At 36.3% G+C, this 23,552-nt stretch overlaps 1 protein-coding gene across 8 annotated transcripts in view; it reads left to right on the top strand.

The window, feature by feature from the left end:
- IFT80 (intraflagellar transport 80) overlaps window positions 1-23,552 on the top strand; it is a 124,747-nt gene that overhangs the window by 65,247 nt on the left and 35,948 nt on the right. For all 8 annotated transcript variants that reach the window (XM_036242778.1, XM_036242777.1, XM_036242784.1 and 5 more), the window contains 2 exons: window positions 12,807-12,986; window positions 22,323-22,441. In XM_036242778.1, coding sequence (XP_036098671.1) covers window positions 12,807-12,986; window positions 22,323-22,441 — 299 coding nt within the window. The remainder of the gene's footprint in view (window positions 1-12,806; window positions 12,987-22,322; window positions 22,442-23,552) is intronic.

Genomic DNA, 23,552 nt, shown 5'->3' with positions numbered 1-23,552 from the left:
CTTTTTCTTTTATTTTTTTAATCCTACCCGAGGACATTCTTGCATTTATTTTCAGATAGAGCAGGAGGGAGAGAGGAAGGAAGAGAGAGAGAGAAACATTGATGTGAGAAAGACACATCAAGTAGTTGCCACTCACATAACCCCAACCAGGGCTGGGGATAAAGCGTAGCTGAGGTACGTGCCCTTAGTGGGAACCAAACCCAGGTCTCTGGTCTGCAGGCCAGTGCTCTAACCACTGAGCAAAACCGGCCAGGGCTAGTTTCTTTTTAATTGTGAAAATAAGCTTTTTGAAAGCCAAAACCACGAATCTCAAACTACTTAAAAATATTGTTTCCTGGATTATCCAAGTTGGCCCAATCTAACATGTGAGGCCTTAAAAGAAGAGAATCTTATGGATGTGGGGTACAGACTGACAAACCTCAGAAGAGGGGGACAGGGGTGGGGGAAGAGATAGACGGCAGAACTTATATGCATGTATGTGTAACCAATGTGGGGGGCGGGGATCAGGAGGAGCAGTGTCAATGGGGAAAAGGAGAAACATCTGTAACAAAAATATATTAATAAAAAAAAAAGAACAGAATCTTTCCCAGCTGGATTAGACAGTGAAGAAGGAGGGGAGATTCAAAGTAAGTGCAACTCAGCCTGCCATTGCTGCCTTTATAGATGGAGGAAGGGGACTACAGCCAAGGAATGCAGGTGGCCTCTGGAAGCCATGGATGACCAGAAAGGAAATGGGGATGTTAGCAGAAACTGAATTTTGCTAACACCCAGAATGATTAAGGAAATGGATCCTTCCTCCCCCAGAGCCTCCAGAAAGGAATGCAGCCCTGCTGGCACCTTGATTTTGGCTTGGTGAAACCCATGTTGAATTTGTGGTCTATAGAACTATAAGATAATAAATTTGTGTTGTTTTGAGCCTCTAAGTTTGTTACAACAGTGATAGAAAACTGTATCTTTGTAAGTATAAGTCAGGGCCAGTCTTAGCAATGAGTTATGTAGGAGGAATGTCCTGGGAAGGTTTTCACCGCCTTCTTTTTTTTAAATCCTCACTCGAGGATATTTTTCTATTTATCTTCAGATAGAATGGGAGGGAGGGAGAGAGAGAGGGAAACACTGATGTGAGAGAGACACATCTACTGATTGTCCCACAGGACCCCGACCAGGGCCAGGGACAAACCTCAACTGAGGTACGTGCCCTTGACCAGAATCAAACCCGCAACTCATTGGTCCACGGGCTGACGCTCTAACTTCTGAGCCAAACCAGCCAGGGCACCACCTTCTTATTGATGACAAAATTTCTCCCATTAGCTTTATTGCTTGATTTAAGAAATTGTTATTTCTTAGAATATAATTGTATCATGGCGGGTAACACATTAAACTTGTTTTCATCAAGTCCTTTCTCAGTAATTTGGGTAGCCAAGAGAAGGTATTGGATGAGAAAGAGAAAAGAGTGGCATAGAATCCTATTACACAGGGAGGTGACCCTTTTTGTAGACCACAAGGTCCTAGATATTTGGGGAGATACTAGTGATATTTTCCCAAAGCCAAAACCAAAGTGATAAGCCTTACAATTTTTCAAGGCTTGCCTTTAGACAAAAATATATTCCTAAGTTTCTCAAAAGCATAACAGCAATTTGTTGTGTTCTTGTTCAGGGGCATAGTGCTTCTTAGGCAGCTCAAAATAACTTGGATGTCTATTATGACTACAGACCACATTTGTGTTGTATAAACTTTTTATAATTACTGATTTTTCTGTTGTTTTTCTTTTTCTTCTTCTTTTTTGGCTTATTCATCTTGTGTTTTAGAAATTAATTGCACTTAACCAAGCTACAAGTAATTTTTGTTTGCTTCTTCATATTATATATCTTAAGAAAACTGTTACCTACATTTTATTGTCTGGAATTAGGGGGGGGGGGGAAGAAACCTCACCAGTATTGTGTAGGCACAAATAGTAATTAATATTAAATAGTTTAGCCTGGCCAGTGTGGCTCAGTGAATTGAGTGTTGTCCTATGGACTGAGAGGTCCTAGTTCTATCCCTGGTAGGGGGCATGCAGGAGGCAGTGGATCAATGTTTCTCTCTCATATCAATGTTTCAATCTCTCTCTCTCTTTCTCAGAAATCAATTAAAAATATATTTTAAAATATTAAATAGTTAGTTAGGTATAAGGCTTATATTTTGAAGAAACGGCAAAAAGAAGTATAAGAAAAACAATGAAAACAAAAAATAGAAAATATAATGCCCATAATCATGACAAAAAAAGATTTTTGCTTTCTAGGTACATTACAAGTCTTTGAACAGATGTTTTCATGGTTATGATTACAATAAATATGTTTTTACATATCCTTTTACTTTTAGTATTGATGTTGAATACTTATTTTAACTCAACATTATATTATGGTCTAAAAATATTTTTAACTATGAAAGCATAGCATGAGTATAATTTTAATAAAAATATGTTGAAGGGGAAAGATAGTGGCAGAGGTAGCATTTTTTTAAATTGAGATATAACATGTATAGTATCTTACATGTATAGCTCAGCAAATTTTTACATATGTAAATACCCAAGAAACTACCACTCATATTGATATAGAACATTATTAACAACTCAGAAATTTCCTTTGTGCCTCCCGGTGGCCGCCCCCCCCCCCCCCATCAGTTACCCCTCCATAGTAACTGGCTTCTGTCACCATAGATGACTTTTGCCCGTTTTTAACTTTTTTTATAAATTGAATCATATAGTATTTACACTTTTGTGTCTGACTTTTTCTGTTCAACCATATATCTGTGAGATTTATCAATGTTAGTGGTATAGTTTTATGAGTCTTCTCAAATCTCCCCATAAAACAGAAAATAAGAAACCATAAATTAAAACCCACAGAAAGCAACTACAGTAAAACTAGGTGACACTGTATCCCTTCAAACTTCTAAGTACAGGTGGTTTCCCATGAACCAATGACAGGTACACATGGTATCAAAAAGGAAAGGAAGCAGAAGAAAGGCAGCCAGGCTTCTTAGACCATGAGAAAAGAAGATTGCCCAAATCACCAGAAATACCTGAAAGTGAGAACAGCAATTGAAAGTAGAAAGAATTTTCTATAGGCTGCAATTCTGAAGGACTACAAGGGGACCATTGATAGGATCTGACTGTGCTGTAGCTGTCTACACCTAATGTACTCTTGAAACTAACAAAATGAAGCTTCCTTTCAGGACAAAACTCTGCACTGAACAGAAATTGCTGGGAGTAAAATCTAGATTGATCAGAACAGAGACAGTTGAGCACAGAAAATAGAAAGTCCAGATAAAAATGGAAGAAAGAAGTAGAAGATACTGGTCTCAAAAAAAAAATGGAGCTTTTTTTTTTTTTAAATCACTATGAAAAAACAACATAAGAGAGAGCTCTAGAGCTATCCCTCTCAAAAGTATAGAAAAATCAATTTCACTTAAAAATGAGCAATAGAACAGGATCAGAGTCAAATTATATAATGCTGCCAAAGACAATGAAAGCATACCATAAACAGACAAGTACTACAAGGATAGTAAGAATATGACAAAAGCTATGAAATAACCGTATAAATCAGAACGAAGAAGAATAAGACACCAGGTGACTAGAGAAAGAGAGATTTTAAAGGTGAGGTGACAGAACTCAGGAGAGAATTATAAAAAAGGAATAATTATCACAGAAGTGAAGACCAAAATAGAAGGACGGTAAGATCAAATAAACATAATGGATAATGCCTTAAGAGAAATAGAATGTGAAATGGGAAGCAAGGAAATTGCAAAAGATATACAAGGTTTTTATAGAAAGTGGTTGATAGAGAAAGAAGATCCAAAGTACATATAATAGGAGTCTTCAAAGGAGAAGCCCAAAGCATGAATGAAACAGACACTAAAAGCTACCATTCAAGCCCGGCTGTTGTAGCCCAGTGGTTGAGTGTTGACCCATGTACCAGGAGATTGCTGGTTCAATTCCCAGTCAGGGCATATGCCCAGGCTGTGGGCCAGATTCCCAGTGGGGGGCATGCAGAAGGTGGCCAGTCGATGTTCTCTCTCATTGATGTTTCTGTCTCCCTCTCCCTCTCCCTTCCTCTCTCTAAAATCAATAAAGGAAAAAAAAAAAAAAAGCTACCATTCAAGAAAGATTTCCTCCAAAATAAGAGATTTGAAATTGTTATTGAGAAGGCATATCACACATACCTAGGAAATTGACCCAGATGGCCAACACCCAGCTATATGCTAACAAAACTAAAGGAGTTTAAAGAGAAAGAAAAACGTCCTGTGGGCATCCAAGGAAAAGACCAAGTCACTCATAAAGGGAAGAAAAATCGGGATATCATCAGACTTTGATAGCAGTAGTTTATGTGAGAAGACAATATGTTAGTGTAAGATACTCGAAGAAAGAATAGGTGAGCCAAAGGTTTTATGTCCAGTCACCCTAACCTTTAAGTATAAAGGTCATAAGCAAACTGGAATAAACTGGTATGTAAGAACTCAAGGAATGTTGGTCCCATGAGTGTTCAGAGGAGTTTACTGGAGAATTAGCTTTAGATTAACAGTATGACTAGGCACATAGTAAAATAAGGACTGATCATGAGCACTAGATACATACTTACCTTTATAACTAAGATAAAATGGTGCCTATAAAGAATACAGTATAGTATGTATTGGCTGTAGTCACCAACATTACAGAAATGGGAGGATGAGAAAGTATATAAAAAGTAGAATAAACTTACTGAATATCTTATAGGTATTAATTTGGGAATAAAAGGATATTACTTTATTTATTTATTTATTTATTTATTTATTTTTATCCTCACCCGAGGACATTTTTCCATTTTTTGTACAGACAGAGTGGAGGGAGAGAGATGAAGAGAGAGAGAGGGAAACATCGACGTGAAAGGGACACATCGAGTGGCTGCCACCCGCACGACCAACCAGGGCCGGGGACAAACTGCAACCGAGGTACATGCCCTTAGCGGGAACCGAACCCGGGTCTCTCCGGACCGCAGGCGGACGCTCTAACCGCTGAGCCAAACCGGCCAGGGCAAGGATATTACTTTAAATCAGATATGGGGAAAAGAAGAGGGGAAGGATATCTCCTCATTTTCATATTGCTTATAGTGGATACACAATAGAAAAATGCCCCAAAAGGTGGCATGGGGGTAAGGATATTTTAATAAAAATAATTATTATAAAGGTAATTGTTAGATTAAAAACACTAAGTTAAAAATTTTGAATACTAAAATATATTCAAAAAAAGAGGAAGAGCAAATAAAATAGACCACATATGAAAGGCACGAGAAAGCCACACATGTATACACAAACAAGAAGGGACATCCGTAATAAAAAATAAATTATTATTTATTTATTTTTTTATCCTCACCCGAGGACATTTTTTTCCATTTTTTCGTTCAGATAGAGTGGGAGGGAGAAAGAGGAAGAGAGAGAGAGAGAAACATCGACGTGAAAGGGACACATCGAGTGGCTGCCACCCGAACGACCAACCAGGGCCAGGCACAAACTGCAACCGAGGTACATGCCCTTAGCGGGAACCGAACCCGGGTCTCTCTGGACCGCAGGCTGACGTTCTAACCGCTGAACCAAACCGGCCAGGGCTTAATTATTAAAAACAAACAAACATACTGCCATGGCTATAAAAGAATGTGTCTATTCATATACTACAGTAGATAATATTCAGTATATTTTTGGACATATTTGTATCACTACTCCTGCCCCTTTCTTAGGCAAATGCTGGTGCCTACATACACAAACACACACACATTTATACTGAAGAAAGATGTAAGGATAAAACATAACATAAAAGATAGTTTATAGGGGAAGGAAAATGGCGGAAAGAGCCCTGACTGGTTTGGCTCAGCAGAACAGTGTGTCCCGGGTTTGATTATGGTCAAGGGCACATACCTCAGTTGTGGTTTGGTCCCCGGCCCTGGTCAGGGTCGTGTGGGAGGCAGTCAGTCGCTGTGTCTCTCTCATGTCAGTGTTTCTCTCTTTCTCTCTCTCTCTTTTTTCTCTCTCTCTCTCCCCTCCTTCCCCTCACACTCCATCTAAAGATAAATGGAAAAATATCCTTGAGTGAAGATTAAAAAAAAATGGGAGAAAGAAAAAGGATAGAAGTTAGAGTTATTTGATTATTCTTTCTTTCTATCTATCTATTTATCTATCCATCCATCCATCCATCCATCCACCCCCCCCCCCCACCCATCCATCCACACACACACATACACACACATTTAAATTTAACTTTGGACTCGTGTAAATATTTTACATAATTATAAAACAAGATTAAATATTTTGTTTTAATTCTCACTTGAGAATATGTTTATATTGATTTTAGAGATAAAGAAGTGGGAGAGAGAAATACCGATGTGAGAGAGAAACATCAATTGGTTGCCTTTTCTATGTACCCTGACTGGGGATTGAACCCACATCCTAGGTATGTTCTGTGACCGGGAATCGAGCCCATAGCCTCTTGGTGTATGGGACAATGCTCCAACTGAGCCACCTGGCCAAGGCCAAAATTAAATTTTTAGAAAACAATCCCTAAAACTCAAAAGTAAATGAAATAAATGAGCCCAATTGTATTTAGTTGTTTGTATAACTACCCAGTTATACCCAGTATAACTACCCAGGAGATATTCCCTGATTTGATTGCTCCTTGTGCTCACAGTAGAGACTCAATAAAAAATCACCCAGCCACTTTGGAAAAACAGTTTAGCAGTTCCTCAGATGTCAAACATAGAGCTACCATAGACCCTGCAATTCCACTCCTAGGTGTGGGTCCGGAGAAATGAAAACACAAAAGCCTATACACAAATGTTCATCATAGCATTATTCATAATGGCCAAAAAGCTGAAAAACCCAAATGCCCATCAGATGATGGAGAAACAAAATATGTTATATTTATACAATCCAATATTATTTGGCGATTGAAGGGATGAAGTACTGACACAAGCTACAACATGGATGAACCTTGAAAGCATTATGCTAAGTGAAAGAAGCCAGTCACAAAAGCCACATAATGAATTATTACATTTATATGAAATGGCCAAAAGAGAAAATGAAAATAGAGTGATGGTTGCCACGATTTGGGGGAGAGGGAGAATGGGAGTGAGTGATTGCTAATGGGTATGGGTTTCTTTTTGTGGTGATAAAAATGTTCTGAAATTACATAGTGGCAATGGTTGTACAACTCCGACTAAAAAACCACTGAATTCTATACTTTAAAAGGGTGAATTTTATGATATGTGAAATGTATCTCAGTGTTGTTATTTTTTTTAAAAAAGGAAATAGGCTTAAGGGCAAAAGAATTAAAAAATAAAATTTAAAACTTTTAATCGTTTGTGATATTTATGAGTATTTATATTGGTTCTCTAAACAACTGGGATTTTTGACTGGGGTGAAAGGAGATACTGAGGTAAGATTGGTGAGGGTAAATACAAATTCTATAGTTCCTGGGTTTGAATTGGCAGTGTCAGTTTGAATTCATGAAAAAATTTCCTAGTTCTGTCGTTAAAAAGGCCTAGAAAAGCAATTATCGACTCAGTAACAGTAAATACCCCTAACACTTCCGGGTTTTCTTTCAGTACCCCTTTCTACATTTCTGTTAAATGATTAGCATGCATTGAAGAAAAGCCTGATTCCAGGTGTGGGTCAGGAAATATAAAATATGAATCTGGAACATTCTGTCATACTGGAAAACAAAGGAAGTGATCAAAGACTACAAGATTCTGTCAAAAAGACTAAAGAACCCACTTGAGGGGATTCCACTGGCTAAACTTGGGCTAATTGGAGTATTATATTTATTAAAAGACATCAAATATGTTAAAATTAATGAGTTCACGGCACTGAACAATAACATTTATTGGTTACATTTGAAGGTTACAAGGGAATTAACAGGTGTAATGAATTCCCATTTACCCATTACCCATGATCAATTGTCAACCAATGGCTAATTCTTATCTCATCTGTACCACCACCTGCTTTCTCCATGGCTCAGATTATTTTGAGCAAATCCCTGAAAGCATATCATTTCATCAATAGATATTTCTACACATTACTAAAAAAAGAGAGGCTTTTAAAAATCTAACCCCCATACCATTATTAAAACTAAAAACAATTAACAATGATTCCTTAATATTCTCAAGTATCCAGTCACTGTTCAAATTTTTCCAACTGTCTTTTGTTTTTCAGTTTGTTGGAACTGAGATGCAAATAAGGCCACAATCATCATGATTAGTTGACAAATCTCTTAGATCTCTTTTGATCTATAAGTTCCCCTTCCACATCTTTTTCTCCTCTCATTTTTCTGTAGTTGAAGAAATAGGTTATATCCTGTAGTTTCCCACAGTCTGGATTTTGGATGTCTGAAATTCTAATAATAAAAAATAAACAGAAAAAAATATTAGGTTGATGAATGTAAGAAACCAAATATACACATAACTATGAGAAGCAGGTTTAAAGGCTAAGAAGGAGGTCATGTAGTTTTCTTTCTTTTTTTTCCTTTATTGATTTTAGAGAGAGAGGAAGTGAGAGGGAGAGACAGAAACATCGATGAGAAAGAACATCAATTGGCTGCCTCCTTCATGCCCTCCACTGGGGATCGGGCCCACAACCTGGGCATGTGCCCTGACTAGGAATCAAACTGGCGACCTCTTGGTGCATGAGCCACACTGGTTGGGCGGCTTTGCTATTTTTTTAAAGCCTTCCCAGATGATCCGAATGTGCAGCCAAAGTTGAAAACCGGTACTGTAACCTTATACACAGTATCTCCCAAAGAGCTCATTAAGTTTCCTGGCCTGGCCATTGTGACTCAGTGGACTTAGTGTCATCCACTGGACTGAGAAGTTTTGGTTCAATTCCCGGTCAGGGCACATGCCCAGGTTGTGGGCTCGATCCCCAGTAGGGGGGCATGCAGGAGGCAGATAATGGATGTTTCTCTTTCACATCAATGTTTCTATCTCTCTTTCTTAAAAAAAAAATAATAATAATAAAGAACATATTTTTTTTTAAAAGTTTCCTGGCCCTCATCCCCAAGGATCATATACAATACGATTGGGTAGGACTAGTTAATTTTCATTTCTAACAAGATCACCAGAGATAAAAGATGCTGCTAGCCTGAGCACACTATGAGTAATGTTATTTTACAGTAAGGGGTAGTTTGGTTAAAGAAAGATAAATGTTAAGTGAGGGGTATTTGAAGATTCATCTACAGTGTTCTTACTGCTAGAACCACTAAATTACAGCTGGGAAGCTGCCTCATTCTTTTCTAAAGGGTAGAAATGCAAACTTGAATCCAATGTTCCTTGGCATATTTCTTTAAAAGCACAAATGATAAATAGCTCTTTTTGACTTACAAATACAAATTATTAAATTTACTGATTTGACAAACTATAATCCTGTCCTCCCAAATTTAATAACTATTAAGATCTGTTCTCTGACGATTTGCTTGTGCTTATCTATTTATTTTTAATTATTACTACGGTAATCTGAAAAAGAAAGACTTCTTAGCCCTGGCTGGTGTGGCTCAGTTGGTTGGGTGTCATCCATTGCACCAAAAGCTTAACAGTTCAATTCCTGGTCAGGGCTCATGCCAGGGTTGCGGGCTCCATCCTTGGTAGAGGATGTGCAGGAAGCACCGATCGATATTTCACTCTCACATTGATGTTTCTCTCCCTTCCTCTCTTCCTAAAAATTAATTAAAAATTTTTTTTTAAACAAATGAAAGAACCTCTTACTGAAAAAGTAACAATTTAATATAACAGGTATATCATGATTTATATTCTTTGAAATTTGCTTTTTAGGGATAAGTTACATGTTGAAGAGTTTCTTTTTGTTTATGTGGACTGAAAGAAGTCAGAGGAATATAGGGTAATGGTAATCTCTAAACATTTATTTCCATTTTCCCTTCTTAGGATCAGCATCCATGAGTTCTTATATAAATATTTGTATTTTTAATTTTAGTAAGATGTTTCTTTCTGGATGATTTAATTCTTTGGGTATTCTAAAATTATACTTTAAATAGTTTAAAAATATAAATCTATGGTTTTAAAATACAACTTAAAATAAATTCTCTGTTCCATCTATACCATAAGAATAGACTAGATTTAGAACAAAAGAGAGATGTGCCATAAGCCTGGTCCAAGCCATTAAGTATTACATATTATCAAATTGAGTTTCATTTGTCTATATCAACCACTTTTTATGTAAAATAGTAATGTATTTCGTAATTTTTATTTGTCAAAACAAATGAGTTAATTTCATTTTATTGCCAGAAGCAGGTATTTTGTATGCTAGTTTTCTATTTTTTAAAGATGACCTTGCCCAGCCTGTGTGGCTCAGTTGGTTGAGTGTCGTCCTATCCACCAAGAGGTTGATTTCCGGTCAGGGCACAAACCAAAGTTACAGGCTTGATCCCTGGAATGTGGGGGGGGGGGGCACAGGGAGACAGCCAATGGGATGTTTCTCTCTCATCGATGTTTCTGTCTCTCTCCCTCTCCTTTTCTCTCTCTCTAAAATCAATAAAAACATTAAAAAAAAATATGACCTCAAGTATTATATATATTCCTTTTTTGAACTTATTCTTTATTTCAGAAAACGAAGTTTCTAATATTTCCATGCTGCTGATGCAGTAAGTCTGTGGTTTGTTCATTACCACCTCCTTATTAACTTTATTTTTCGGTCTTTTACTTAAGTAACAGAGGTTTGAAGGAAAGTGGGAGAGAGTTGCAAAAAAAGTCGGTGAGTAGTAAAAGCCATTCAGCATTTTTATTGTATATAGGAACTTTTATTAGGAATTAAAAATCTTGTTTTATAGTAGTGTGAATTAGTAAATCTTTTTCTGTATTTTTTCTATTTCCTCCAAATTTTTTGTGAGTGAGCCCATAGTTAATAATGAATATTTTTGAAAAAATAATAATATAGAACAAAATAAATAATCAACTTAATTTGACTATAGGTTTTAGTGTTGTAAGAATGTAAAGGGAATAAAGGGAATGTATATATATAAATTTAGTCAGATAAATTAATCATCCTTTTCTCCCTCTTGAGTTCTTATTACTAATAAAATTGACACAAGACCAGATTAACAGGAGAAAAAAAACAACGTGTCCATATGGGAGATCATAAATGATACTCAGGGAAGTGATCGAACCAATCATCTTTTTATACTTTAGACAAATAAAATTAATTTGTGAAGAATTAGCAGGAAAAGAAACAGGTTTGGGTGCTCATTAGTAAGGAATCTAAACAAAAAGAGAGCTTGGGTAGTAAATTAGTAAAAAATAACAAGGTGTTTTAAAGAGGCTCTTCGGCTCTGGATTCCTTAACTCTAGCAATAGGGGTGTCTCTCTCATCCCCCTTAAAGCACAATCTTCACAGGGGAGATTTAGTTCTTGATTCAAGGAGACAAAAGAGCATCTATGTACCCTTGTACTAGCTGCTTTTGGAGTAACTGTAATTCTAAATAATCAGTATGCCATTGTGGAATATTTTGAGGTAGCTTGCCTTGGGCCCTGACATGCAAATACATATTTGCATCTGAAAAATTAAAGCAAATGCATATATCTTTCAAAAATTTTTCTTACTGTCTTACACACATATACACACACCTCTTTTGTTCTAGCTAATGCTTATTAATATCTCTAGGTAACATTGTCACATGATTGGTAGGTCCTAGAAGAGGTTATACTTACTGCATTCTGAAAAAAAGAGATCAGTTTACCTATACTGTCATGATTTGAGGTGTATATCAAAGATGTTTTAGTTACAGTGTGTGTTTAGTTTCAATTTTTAATGATATTCTTAAAATATGATCAGAAATTTTTAGATATAGGGACTGTAGAGATCCTCAAGAAATAATAGTAAAATGTCTTTGTTTTTTTCTACAGAATCTTTGTATGTACTCATCCAGTATTATTACGTAAAAGTAATAGGTAAAGAGGGGATAAATGGATACAAGGAGACTAGATTATGGGTGGTGAACACACAATATAGTATACAGATGTATTATAGAATTGTACACTTAAAACCTATTTCATTAACCATTGTAACCCCAATAAACTCAATTTTAAAAACAGCAAGGAGAGGAGGAATAAGTGTCTTAGATGACCTGGATGGTGGCCATGAAAAATATCTATATTTGTTTGCTATATGTGTCTTGCCAGTTTTTAACACTTCATAAATGGAGATTTTGTATAAAAAAAGAAATCATGTGGTGTTTTACAGTTCTTGAAAGATTTCATACATGTTACATGTTTCATACATATTCCACTGTGTACTTTAAGAATTATATCATTTGCCCTGGCTGGTTTGGCTTAGCAGTTAGAGCGTCAGCCCATGGACCAAAGGGTTGAGGGTTCAATTCCGGTCAAGGGCATGTACCTGGGTTGCAGGTTCAATCCCCAGCCCTGGTTTGGATCATGCAGGTGGAAACCAACTGATTTGTCTCTCTCACATTGATGTTTCTTTCTCTCTCCCCTTCCTTCCTCCCTCACAATCTTATTTAAAAAAAAAAAAAAAATCAGTAGAAAAATATTCCTGGGTGAGGATTAAAAATAAATAAATAAAAATAAATACAAATTAAAAATCAGTGGAAAAATATCCTCAAGTGAAGATTAGCAACAACAACAAAAATTACATTGTTTGTTTTGTACACTATAATTAAAAAATTATTTCTTAATTCTAGAATGAAGACATGTTTTAAAAAATTATATTAACATATGCTCAATTTAAAACTATAAACATTTTTAAAATAAATTAATTTTTCTCTTGCTTTTTTTTTTCTCCAGTGGTCATATGCTTTAGAAAAGCCCAACACTGGCAGCATATTTAATATCGCATGGTCAGTTGATGGCACTCAGATTGCCGGAGCCTGCGGAAATGGACATGTTGTTTTCGCACACGTGGTGGAGCAACGTTGGGAGTGGAAAAATTTTCAAGTAACATTAACCAAAAGGAGGACTATGCAGGTATGATTATGGTCCATGGTTGATTAAACCTGCTTCTTTTCACATTAGTTCACTATACAGATTATGGAATTATCTTCATTAATTATATTTAAATTAAGTCTATAAAAATTCAGTCACATTAGATATTTTAACTACACTATTAGTGATTTATTTCATGATGTATGGTAAGGACCTTTCACTAATATAGAGCCTGAGTGCCCACAGCGGTTATGGGGTTGAGGAAGGGATAGCGAAACTTGAAGCATGTAGAGAATGTGTGGTTTCAGCTGAGGAAGGAGGAAGGAAGCTATGACAGGTTAGATTTAATTCCTGGATCTGACTCCAAGGCCTAACCTTGTCACAGTTGGGATTACATTATTTTATTTATTTATAGTTGTATGAGTTTATTTAACCTCATTACTTTTTTTTTTTTCCTTTTCTTTTAAGAATTATCTAAGGCAAGCCAAAATGGGAAAACAATAGGAAGTTCTTATTGGGAGGTAGGAAGGAAAACAGGTAATTCTGGAGTGAAATACTTCATAGATTAAGACAGAAAGGTTGGGATATGGAATTGGGAGGCAAAGGGAAATGTTTTACAGACAACATCAGAGGGAGGGATTCTCTATTCAATTGTAAGCCTCTTACCCAGTACTATATTTCACTTGTCTTTTTCTCCCCATACGGCCTAGCTCAGTGCCTTGCATGTAATAAACACTCAACAGATGTGTGTGTGTATTTTAATCCTCACCCGAGGATATTTTTCCATTTATCTTCAGACAGAGTATGAGGGGGAGGGAGAGAGAGAGACGGGGAGAAACATCGATGTGAGAGAGAGACATCGATTGGTTGCCTCCCACACAACCCCGACCAGGGTCAAACCACAACCAAGGTACATGCCCTTGACTAGAATCAAACCCATGACTCTTTGGTCCATGGACCGACACTAATCGCTGAGCCAAACCAGCCAGGGCTCAACCAATATTTTTAAAGTTAATTGACAGAAGGTAGGAGGAAAAGGCCAAAGAGAGTGTGCCAGTGGCAAACTCTACCTTCTTTCTCCTCCTTCTCCTGTCTGTATCAGTTGCCTCTATCTTTAGTGTTCAGAATTCACATTGTTATAAATACTGTAAAAAATTGGAAGTATATATCTCATGATTTCTTGGACAGATCTATTAAAATATTCTTTAGTCTAAATATACAGATTTTAAATTTGGATAATATGGTCAACAGATTCATAATGAGTAGGTATACACTATAATTTTTCTCTTTTATTTATTTTTAAAATGTAAACTTACTGTTATGGAGAATTTAAAACATATACAAAAGTAAACAGAATAGTATAATGAATCTGCTCCAACATGATCAAACCTGCCGCATTGATGTTCATATCTATTTTCTTCCCCCAAAAGTGACAGCTCACCACTTTTGCCATATTCTGTTCATTAGAAGCAAGCTACTACTAGGTCCAATCCACACACAAGTAGAGAGACTTACACGAGTATGTGAATACCAGGAGATGAGGGCCATTAAGAGTCACCTTACAAATTACCTAACCAGCCCTGGCCAGTTTGGCTCAGCAGTTAGAGCGTCGGCCTGCGGTCTGGAGAGACCCGGGTTCGGTTCCCGCTAAGGGCACGTACTTCGGTTGCAGTTTGTCCCCGGCCCTGGTTGGTCATGCGGGTGGCAGCCACTCAATGTGTCCCTTCATGTCGATGTTTCTCTCTCTCTCTCTCTCTCTCTCCCTTCCTCTCTCTCCCTTCCACTCTATCTGTACAAAAAAAAAAGGAAAAATGTCCTCGGGTGAGGATAAAAAAAAACAAAAAAAACAAATTACCTAACCACACATACATACCCTTGTTTATATATGTATAACTCAGAAATGCACTGCTTAATTAATGCAGCTATTCTATATGCAATGGGAGACAAACCCATCCCTCCCTAAAAGGATCTACCTCAGATTCTTCCTGTTATTCCATCCAGCTCCCAATTGCTGGTCTAGAAAATTGTAAACATTAATTTTAATTATTCTTCTCACCCTCCCCATACTCCCAATTTAAAATGATGAGGGGAAAACAGGACAGCTTCAGTGAAAACAGTTGGAAAAAGGGCAGAAGGGGAACAACACAGTGATTACCAGGCCCACAGCTAAAATGCAGCTGGCCAGTAATATCCTGAGAACCTGAGGCCCCTTTTTCTTCGCAATAGAGTTAGTTGCTTGGTTACTTTGGCAACTGTAGTTTGCCTTTCTGAGACAGTCTCCCACTTAGGAAGATTCTCCTTCTGGGGACTATTAATTTTAGTAGCCCATTTAATTTTTTTCAGCCCCTAATGGAAGCAATTGGGGATTTATTTATTTACTTATTTATAATTCAGACAACCTGCACAATGATATTCAGAGAACCCTACCAGAGCCCCATTATAGTGCAGTTTCTTCTTTTCCTCTATTCCTCCCTCTCACCTTAGGTAACCATTAGTTTGTTCTCTATATCTGTGGGTCTGTTTGCTTCCTTTTGTTCTTTCATTTGTTTTGTTTTATAGACTTCACATATAACTACATCATACAGTATTTGTCTGACTTATTTCGCTTGGCATAATACACCCTAGGTCTCTCCATGTTATCACAAATGGCAAGATTTCATTCTTTTTTCTTGTAGAGTAATATTCCATTATATAGATATAGATATAGATATAGATATAGATATAGATATAGATATAGATATAGATATAGATATAGATATAGATATAGATATAGATAGGCTGTCCCAAAAAATGTATATATAGTGTCTATATATTCTGTTACATTTTGAAAATGAAATATATTTTATTTTATTTTATTTTTTTTTATCCTCACCCGAGGATATTTTTCCATTTTTTGTACAGATAGAGAGGGAGGGAGAGAGAGGAAGGGAGAGAGAGAGAGAAACATCGACGTGAAGGGACACATCGAGTGGCTGCCACCCGCATGACCAACCAGGGCCAGGGACAAACTGCAACCGAAGTACGTGCCCTTAGCGGGAACCGAACCCGGGTCTCTCCGGACCGCAGGCCGACGCTCTAACCGCTGAGCCAAACCAGCCAGGGCGAAAATGAAATATATTTTAATGAACATTGGCTTTATAATTACCCTATTTTGTGTATACAGTTTTTTGGGACACCCTATATGTATGTATATCACATCATCTTTATCCATTCATCTACTGATAGACATGTTGCTTCCATATCTTGGCTACTGTAAATAATGCTACAGTTAACATAAAGGTGCATATATCTTTTCAAATTTTTGTTTTTGTTTTTTTCGGATAAATACCCAGAGGTAAAAGTAGCCCACTTAATTTTGTTGTGAGGTGGCGTCACGAATTGCCGTAAGGACTGAATAATCAATCACAACTTTTTGTTTGCCTGGTTTAGAGTTTTACAGCTTCCTTAGGAGCTTGGTAGACTGTTGGTTGATTTGTGTTTCATTAAGTCAGAAACCAGAGATCATGTTGAGTCATAATTCTTGAATTTAGACCTTAACTTGGCAGTAGGCTATGTTGCCCTAGCTCAATCTCTGCTCCTCAGTTTATGTGTGACCCAATAACCTGGAGAGAGGTTTCTTAATCTGCTCCTTGCCTTCAGGCTGGATCCTGGATCGTTTTTTCCAAAAGGGATAGTTGATGTCTTCGTTAGAAGTGCCTGGAAGGGAGAAGGGTACAGGTGGAGGAGATGAGGCATTTCTCAGGTCTCCAGCTGACCTCTTTCCTGCCACTCTTAATTTAGCATAGGGCACAGCTTTGGTTATTTATTTATTTATTTTTAATCCTTACCTGAGGATATTTTTCCATTGATTTTTAGATAGAGTAGGAGGGAGGGAGAGAGGGAGAGAGAGAGAAACATCAATGTGAGAGACACACATCAACTGGTTGCCTCCCGCACAACTCTGACCAGGGCTGGGGACAAACCGAAATTAAGGTACATACATGCCCTTGACCAGAATTGAACCCGCAACTCATTGGTCTGCAGGCTGATGCTCTAACCGCTGAGCCAAACCATCTAGAGCTCAAAGCTTTGGTTTTTAATAATTGCAGAAGTTCAAGATTATTTGATTCTGGCCCTGGCCGGTTTGGCTCAGCGGTTGGAGTGTTGGCCTGTGGTCCAGAGAGACCCGGGTTTGGTTCCCGCTAAGGGCGTGTACCTCGGTTGCAGTTTGTCCCCGGCCCTGGTTGGGTCGTGCAGGTGGCAACCACTCAATGTGCCCCTTTCACGTTGATCTCTCTCTCTCTCTCTCTCTCTCTCTCTCTCTCCCCTCCTCCTCCTCCTCCTCCTCCTCTCTGTCCCTCCCATTCTATCTGAACAAAAAATGGAAAAAAATGTCCTCGGGTAAGGATAAAAAAAAAAAGATTATTTGATTCTGTCACTTTATCTTCTGTAAAGGTATGAGTTAGTAATAGAGTGATTTTGAGAATTAAATGAGGTAATGTATGTAAAACAAAAGTAAATAGTAGGTATTGCTGTGACTATAGCTATCTATAAGAGTAAATGGGTATTTTGGAAATGAAGAAACAGAATTTTTGGACATATGTTAATCTGAGGAGCCTAAATATTGTGGTCAGATTCAAGTATTAGGTGATATAAGTATCAAGAGGTTAATCCTGAATCATCTCTGAATTGAACAGAGTAATGGATACAATTACAAATTTTCTCAGGACATATTTGATGTGAAATTTGCTATAGTTTTGAAATTTTAACAGCAAATATCAGTGTATTTTTAGTTTTTTTATTATGGGTAGGATATTTTGTTCCTGTTTGGTTCTGGTGCTCCAGATTCACAAAAAAGATAATTCCTCCATGTGAAGCATTAGGCAAATATGAATTTTAAGAAATCTGTGATAGCCCTGGCCAGTTTGTCTCAGCAGTTAGAGTGACCGCCTAGAGACCAAAGAGTCTCATCTCACATTGATGTTTCTCTTTCTCTCTCCCCCTCCCTCCCTCCCTCCCACTCTATTTGAAATCAATGGAAAAATATCCTTGGGTGAGGAGTAAAAAAAGAAAAAAAGAAAAGAAATCTGTGTATAATTTGAATAATGGCAGAGGGCTATACAACCAGGTTTTTAAATATTGAATGTTCCTAAGTCTGTATTAAGAGCCAGTTTGTTTCATATTGGGTATCATATTGCTATAAAGAAAGTACCACATAACTTCCTTTAAAAACTTTTATTTCATTCCATTAGCTTTAAAATGTTTCTAGGAAGGGATGGCATTTTGGACCTTTTAAAAAGTTTCTGGGAGCTCAGACTTCTGGTGAAGATGGTGTCATAAGTTTTCACTTGGAAGGAATAGCTATACCTTTGGCTCCAAAGACATCAATAATATATGAAAAAATATTTTTTAAAAAGACTTATCTGGACTCAGAAACAAGATAAACATCTCTGTGGACCAGAAATGGAACAAAAATGCCACGTGCAAAGTGAAGTCTCTGACCTGCTTGGCTCCAGGTGCAGAAGCAGGCAGGCAAAGCTCCTGGTGGCTAATGGAACGGAAAGTACTTGAAGTGAGATAAGAGGCCTGATCCAGGCCTCTGTTTGAAATCAGAGTGTGGGGGTCTGTGGGGTAGCACTCTTCTCCCCATTATGAAAGAAAGATTTTAAAATCCTAGGATTTGAAGAGAGACTCACAGGGTTGCCACCTATAGTCATGACTTACTCAGTGCTAGGGGGCCCATTCACGTAGACCCAGAATTGTGCAGTATACACCTGTAGCACTCATCTGTGGCCTTCAGACAAAGCTCAGCTTTTTCTCTGAAAGCACTCTTCACATTTTTGTTCTAAGTAAAAACCAGCTGATCCCTGGGGCCAATGTTTCTCCTACAACCTCCTCAAGTAGAGGTGTTTTTCTTCTTTATGCCAAGCATTACTGGGTCCAGAGATCAGGGTAGGTGTCATCTTTACCCCTCATTGCTGATTCCAGACCACAATAACTTCTTCCTCTCTGAAGAACTCCAGGTCCTTTGAACACCTGCCATCAGACTGCTCCCCTTTTTGCAGTCATTTCCCTCTACTCATTGAAGAGGGAAGCAAACATAGTCTATAGTCATTTTCTTTATCACTAGTCCTGGCATCATTCTTTTTTATTAAGAATTTTTAAAACATCTAAAAATAAGAGCAATTTTTATTTTAACATAACCATAATAATATTTCATATTTCTCCAGTTGTCTCCTAAATGTCTTTATGCAGTAACAAGTTTTGTTTCTCTAATTATTTTATTTATTTATTTTTATTGTTTGTTTGTATCAGGAAACGAAGTCCCACATTGCATTTTGTTAACTTGTCTCATCAGTCTTTTAAAATCTGAAACTTCCCCTTCCTTCTTAATTATCTGTTTAAGAAATCAGGAAAATTCTGCTGCATTTCCTACATTTTCCTGTTTGCTTCACTGTGGTATGATTACATTTAACATGTTCACCTAATCCCAGTATTTCCTGTAAAGTGGTTATTAGATTTACAGCCTTGATAATATAAAGACTACTTTGTATGTGATGCTGAGCACTTTCTACTGCATCACATCAGGAGACACTTATGTCTACTTATTTCTCTGTTAGTGAAGCTAAGATTAATCAATTTGTTCAGGTGTTATCAGTCTGATTTCATCTATTATACAATTCTCCATTAGACTTTTTTTCCCCGTCACCATTTATCCCCTCTATGCCCTCTTCCACCTCCATCCCCCGCCCCAATCACCACACTGTTGTCCATGTCTGTAAGTTCCCTCTTTCTTTTTTGCTCAATCCCTCCACCTTCACACCCCCCACCCCCCGAGTTGTCTGCCTGCTCTCTATGAATCTCTCTATTATGCTTAGTAGTTCAATTTGTTCATTACCATTAGACTTTTAATTTACTATTTCTATTAGCTGTTGATGATACTTGTCTAGAACCATGTTTCATGGGGGGGGGTGTTATAAAATGTTAATATTGTAATTCTATCATTTCTTCTGCATTTATTATCTAAAATTATTTTATCAGAGACTTCACCTCATCAACCATTTTATTACCTGGGGTCATGAATTTTTAATTATTTTCTTTTATTTACCAGTTTTCACATAATGAGTTGATTTTCTAGCATGCCCAATGAATTTCTTCTTTGTTGCTGTTGATAATGTTATCATTATAAATTTGCAAATTTTAACATTTTTTATGTGTTTTAATCCATTGCAGTCATTATTCTCTTTACTGTTCAAGTGGCTTTGGCCAATTGGCTCCTCTGTTCTTTTGAGATGATCTATGATCTCAGTAGCTTGCTTGCATTTCTGACAAGATGTTCTAGGTTTCTCTTATATATTTCCTGTTTCAGAATTAGAATCAGCCATTTTTTCAAGAAGACCTTGTTCCTTTTGGAGGGAAATGTTATTTAGAGACTGTGATCCTGGTGGTAGGTGTGCTACTTGTTTGTTACTTGTTTGATCATTGCTTCCAGATGAAATATATTTGTTTTTGACATAAAAATATGTCATGAGTGTATACTGAGGTTTTAAGTTCAAATTTAAAATTACAGAGTTTACTCTTGGTTTTTTATTTGAAGCTTTTTTTCTTTTACAAGAAAATTTTGGCTCCTGAAGACATTAATGGTGAGAAATATGTATATATAAATATATATATATATATTTTCTAAAATAGTTTCAAGTAATAAATCAATATTATTCTAATATGTTTCTGAATATCATTTTAGATTTCTTTTTTAATATGAACAAATCCATATATCTTTGTATTCTTCCATTTATTAGCTAAAAAGTGTCATACTATACAGACTATTTCGCATCTTGCATTTTTTACTTTATAATATATCCTGCAGATTACTCCATAGACCTTCCCTATTCCTTTTACAGTTGTATAGTATTCCACTTTATGAATGTACCATAGTTTATTCAGTCTATCCAGTATTGGTAGATAGTTGGGTTGTTTCTAATTTTTTGCTATTAGTGCTGTGTGTAGTAATTGCCTTGTATATATTATTTAATAGTTTTGCTTGTTTATCTTTGAGATAAAATTCTAGAAGTAAAATTGCTGGGGCAAAGAATATACATATATATAATTTTGCCATCTCTTGGCACAGTGATAATAGTTTGGTGGGGATGAGAGTTGAGGAGCAGACAATAAGAATATAATATGCCTTTTAGATAGAAATACTTCAAAGAAATACTTATAAGATGTTTGACTTTATCTTCCTATCTTTTTTTTTTTCATACTCTTTCATTCTTCATTAATACTGTAATTGTCACATTATACTGTATTTAGAAAGATGATATCGCCCTGGCCGGTTTGGCTCAGTGGTTGGAGTGTTGGCCTGTGGACCAGAGAGTCCCAGGTCCGGTTCCTGCTAGGGGCACGTACCAAAGAAAAAAGAAAAAAAAGAAAAAAGAAAGATGATATCATTTTGAGGGGAATTTAAAGAAATAAAAATGATAATTAATCTCTTTTTCTCTATTTTTCAGCTCTTACTATAATATCTTACCATTCTGGTATTGGCTAGGGATTAGATAAGTTTAACTTGCCCAACATTTTTCCTAATTTTTTGCAGATTGTTCATCAACTTCAGGATTTTTGGCCAATATTTCCAACTGTTAAAATCCTTGTAAACTTTATTCTGTTACAAACATTTATAACAATTTTGAGTTTCAAAGGCAAATCTCGTTTTGTTAGTTGGTGCTTAACTTTCTTATATATTATTTCTGTGTTTTTACATATGGAAATACTTTCTTCCCTTCTGTGCAGCTTGGTTTTTTCACTAGGTAATTGGTTTCTGTACTAATACCTCCTACTATACTTTTGATTTTTGAAGTTATGTCTCTTTTTTTTAAGAACTTTTAAAGTAATAAACCAACACTAAAATATATATATTCTTACTTTTCTGGGCAGAAATTATACAGGGTGGGGCAAAAGTAGGTTTACAGTGTGAGTACATGAAACACAAGTTTATTCTATTTATTAATTATTGTATTATTTTCCATATGAACTATAAACCTACTTTTGCCCTACCCAGTATAGTAGTCGCTTTCCAACTCTTATCTGCCACAATCCTTTGACTATATCCCAGTGTTAAGGATTTTTCACCTTATAGCTCCATTGCTACATCATTCAGATTGGCTTGCCAGTTAGAACTCTCTATTCTATTTATTTCTAAGAAGTTTTCTGTAATTTTGTTGGTTGAGTTTTATACCCCAATATGTCATCTTATGCCTAGTTTCTACTGAATTCTTTTTTTATGTGATTAGGCAGTCATGAGAGAGAGCATAGAATTTTTTGTTTTTCAAAATCTTGCTAATTTATCTAATAAAAATTTGGTGTATTTTAATGTTTGTTGGCATTTCATTTTTCCTTGTTTAGGTTCGTAATGTTCTTAATGATGCAGTGGATTTACTGGAATTCCGGGACAGAGTCATTAAAGCATCTTTGAACTATGCCCACTTAGTTGTTTCAACATCTCTTCAATGTTATGTGTTCTCGTAAGCATCTTGCATTTCTTAAAAATCCAGAATTTTGTTTGTGATGAGGAATTTATTTTTAATCTTATAGTATTTTTTATGTTCATGATCTGATTTACTGTGTGTTAGGTATTATTATTTTAAAAATATGTTGTTATTGATTTTTTAGAGAGAGAGAAAGGAGAGAGAGAAAAAACATCGATGTGAGAGAGATACACTGATTACTGCCTCCTGCATGTGTCCTACTGGGGATTGAGCTCACAACCCAGGCATGTGCCCTGACTGTGAATTGAACTGGGACCTCTCCGTTCATGAGATGATGCTCAATCCACTGAGCCACACCAGCCAGGTGGTATTATTATTATTATTCCTATTTTATGAAATGAAGAAACTAACGGACACAGAGAGTAATTAAATAACTGGCCCTAGATCCAATTACTTAACTTTTTTTTAGTAAAGGAAGATCTGGGATTTGAATCCAAGTTTTTAATAACTGTTGCCCCTTTTTTAGTAATAAAAATATAATTTTAAAAACAAACTTGCAAGCAATATACTAGTTTATATGAAAAGTTCTAGAAAAGAAAAAAAGTTCTATAAAAAGAAAATAATATATAGGCACCTCTGTTAGATTTTCATCTAATTTCACCAATCATTGTATATAAAATACTCTTGATTATTCAACATTTTGGTTTGGGGAGTTTATATTTCCATGACATGTTTATATCTCAGTTTTCAGAAATCTCAGGTATTTTGTGAGGGGACATTAAATAAAACCTCACTTAATCACTATTCTTATTAGCTTTTTTGACAAAGAATAAAGGTTAATTCTAATAACTTTATAAATGAAGCATGCCATATTTTTTCTGAGATACAGAAGCACATCTTTATTATACCTGCAACCCCCAGGTTTAATAATTATTAATTTGTTGTTTTGCTTTATACATGCATTTACTTACTGAAATGTGTATCAGACTCTGCATGAGCCAAGATTAAATCCCCACCAGTGTGTTGGCTCACTTCATCCTTTTCTTTCCTCCATCTTCTGGATCTGGATATGAAATTTAAAGCATTGCTTCTATGAAAATAGTTGAAAGAGATTCCGAATATATAGGAGTAAGAAAACATTTTAAAC

This window comes from Molossus molossus, unplaced genomic scaffold (assembly GCF_014108415.1).
Source record: "Molossus molossus isolate mMolMol1 unplaced genomic scaffold, mMolMol1.p scaffold_m16_p_5, whole genome shotgun sequence".
Classification (NCBI taxonomy): Eukaryota; Metazoa; Chordata; class Mammalia; order Chiroptera; family Molossidae; genus Molossus; species Molossus molossus.
The sequence above is the reverse complement of the archived record's forward strand: the minus strand, read 5'-3'. Positions and strand labels throughout refer to the sequence as shown.